The sequence below is a fragment of the Penaeus vannamei genome, chromosome 19, assembly GCF_042767895.1.
Source record: "Penaeus vannamei isolate JL-2024 chromosome 19, ASM4276789v1, whole genome shotgun sequence".
NCBI lineage: Eukaryota > Metazoa > Arthropoda > Malacostraca > Decapoda > Penaeidae > Penaeus > Penaeus vannamei.
In genome coordinates this window covers 27,476,013-27,478,512 of record NC_091567.1, presented here as the reverse complement: position 1 = coordinate 27,478,512, position 2,500 = coordinate 27,476,013, and the positions used below count along the sequence as shown (strand labels likewise).

Below are 2,500 nucleotides of genomic sequence, written 5' to 3'. Positions count from 1 at the left end.
AATAAGAATGAGATGACAAAGAATAATCAATAAGAATAAGATGAAAAAGACTGATTAATAAGAATGAGAATGAGATGACAAAGAATAATCAATAAGAATAAGATGACAAAGAATAATCAATAAGAATAAGATGAAAAAGACTGATTAATAAGAAAAAGAATGAGATGACAGGGATGACCTTCCGCCACTCAAAGCCAATCCTAGTAATGGATAAATGTCAGACAGACGAAATTCCTTCAGAAAACTTTCCTTCTCTTCTGTTGCAAGAAAACCCTTGAGCAAATAGATTGTTTTTTTAATTCTTCTGAGGATGATTGAGTCTATATTTGTCTGTCTCTGTCTCTGTTTATTTGTCTGTTTGTTCGTTTTTCGCTGTTTTCTGTTACTTGTCTGTTTGTTTGTCTCATTCTTTGCTTGTCTGTCTGTCTCTTTATTTTTTCTGTTTTCTGTTCATTATATATTTGCTTGTCTCATTCTTTGTTTGTCTGTCTGTTTCTTTCTACAGGTCTTCCCGCATTCTTATATCTCTTCTCTCTCTCTCTCTCTCTCTCTCTCTCTCTCTCTCTCTCTCTCTCTCTCTCCCTCTCTCTCTCTCTCTTTCTTTCTCTCTCTCTCTCTCCATTGTAATTATGTTTATTTATGGATATCCATCTATCTATATATATATAGACAGCTAGCTAGCTAGATAGATAGTGTGTGTGTGTGTATGTGTGTGTGTGTCTACATATGCGCGCGAACGTCTGTCTATATGCAAATTTATGTATAATCATGTATATATGTAAGTATTCATCTAAACGAAGCCCTAAACAAATCCAAATTAATTTAATCGTCTTTCAAAACAAACAGACCATAAACCAGGAGGAATAATCATTTCACACAGTAACATAAACGCACATCAAATAGCAACTCTATTCACAGCCTTGCAGGCATCCACATAACTAAGTGAATATACATACATGCATACTGTTACATTAAAAGAAATCTCCTGAAAAGCTAATCATGGATAAGAAACATTCACCTACTATTTTGAAATAGACTATCAGCGGAAAATCAATGAAACAAACGCATGGCAATTGTCACAAGCAACGAAAGTGGACACTGATATAATTAACAGTTGACAAACGATGACATAGTTCTGCCATTTTCGAGAATTTGGACAAACACTTACTATTTGTACACATTTCCTCCGTTCCACAGCTTCTCTGCACTTGTCCAGTCTGCATATCCATTTTCTGCCAAAGAGAAAAACGAAATAGATATAAAACCAAAGCGTATAACAACTTCTCATATAATGTACATATATGAATCGTACGTCTGGCAAGCGTACGAGATCCCTTCCTCGGCAACAATGACGTCATCAGCTCAGCATCCCTTTCATTGGCAACCGAAACAGAAGGAGGATTTCATGTCCTTCCCACATAGCCTTTCCAGAGACTATTTTGTTCTGCGAGGAATCCCACAGGGTATTTGAAACGCACAGGCTTATCTTTATACACATTGTTATGATAGCCTAGAGACACATCTGCTCGGATATAGATGGGAAATGTCGGTTGAAAAGATGAGATTGCTCTTGATATCAAGTGTGAATGACAGGCTCAGTAGAAGAATGAGTAAAAAATTATGCTGTGCTTATTTGCACGTGAAATTGCGTGTGTATGAGCGAAATGGAAGTGTATATTGTATATATACACCACAGTACCGAGAGAGAGAGAGAGAGAGAGAGAGAGAGAGAGAGAGAGAGAGAGAGAGAGAGAGAGAGAGAGAGAGAGAGAGAGAGAGAGAGAGAGAGAGAGAGAGAGAGAGGGGGGAGGAGAGAGGGAGAAAGGGAGAGAGAGAGAAAGGGGGGAAGGAGGAAGGCAGAAAGAGAGAGAGAGAAAGGGGGGAAGGAGGAAGGCAGAAAGAGAGAGAGAGAAAGAGAGAGAGAGAAGGGGGAGGAGAAAGATAGAAAGGGAGAGATATAAGGAGAAAGACCACACACACACAGAGTGATAGATAGATAGATGGATAGAGATAAATAGATAGATAGAAAGAGAGAGGGGGGGGGGGAGAAAGAGACAGATTGAGAGTGTATACACAAACGCGCACACACAAGCACACACACATCAACATATACCGTATACATGTATTCAATGTATGAAACAATTTTAGCGTTCGCAAGTGTGGCGCGAATATTCCAATACACCCAAGCGATATTTCAGATTCCGGGGCGTGTTAATGCCGCCAGAAAATGAAAGTTGTTCCAGAGAGGCAGGAGGACGCCTCGTAATGCGGTCGGACGACTGCTGGCTGCCACGTCGCGTCTCAACACTTGGGGAAAAAGCGAATTAGGTGATCTTGGGAGTTTCGTGAATTTGGCGTTGTGTCGTTTCAGTTTGGGACAAGTGCGTTTCGGGATACGTGGATGGTGCCTAAAAAGGTTTATAATGGATACTGCGCAAAATTATTTAAGATAGATACTGCGCAAAAGTATCTTTGTAGTAATGAAACAGAGAGGTACATA

The 2,500-nt window shown here is 39.5% G+C and overlaps 1 protein-coding gene across 1 annotated transcript in view; it reads right to left on the bottom strand.

Annotated features, from left to right (window-relative positions):
- The window catches only part of LOC138865066 (uncharacterized), a 99,086-nt gene that overhangs the window by 5,765 nt on the left and 90,821 nt on the right, over nucleotides 1-2,500 (bottom strand). The window contains exon 4 of the mRNA XM_070134388.1: nucleotides 1,169-1,232. Within this exon, the coding sequence (XP_069990489.1) occupies nucleotides 1,169-1,232 (64 nt within the window). The remainder of the gene's footprint in view (nucleotides 1-1,168; nucleotides 1,233-2,500) is intronic.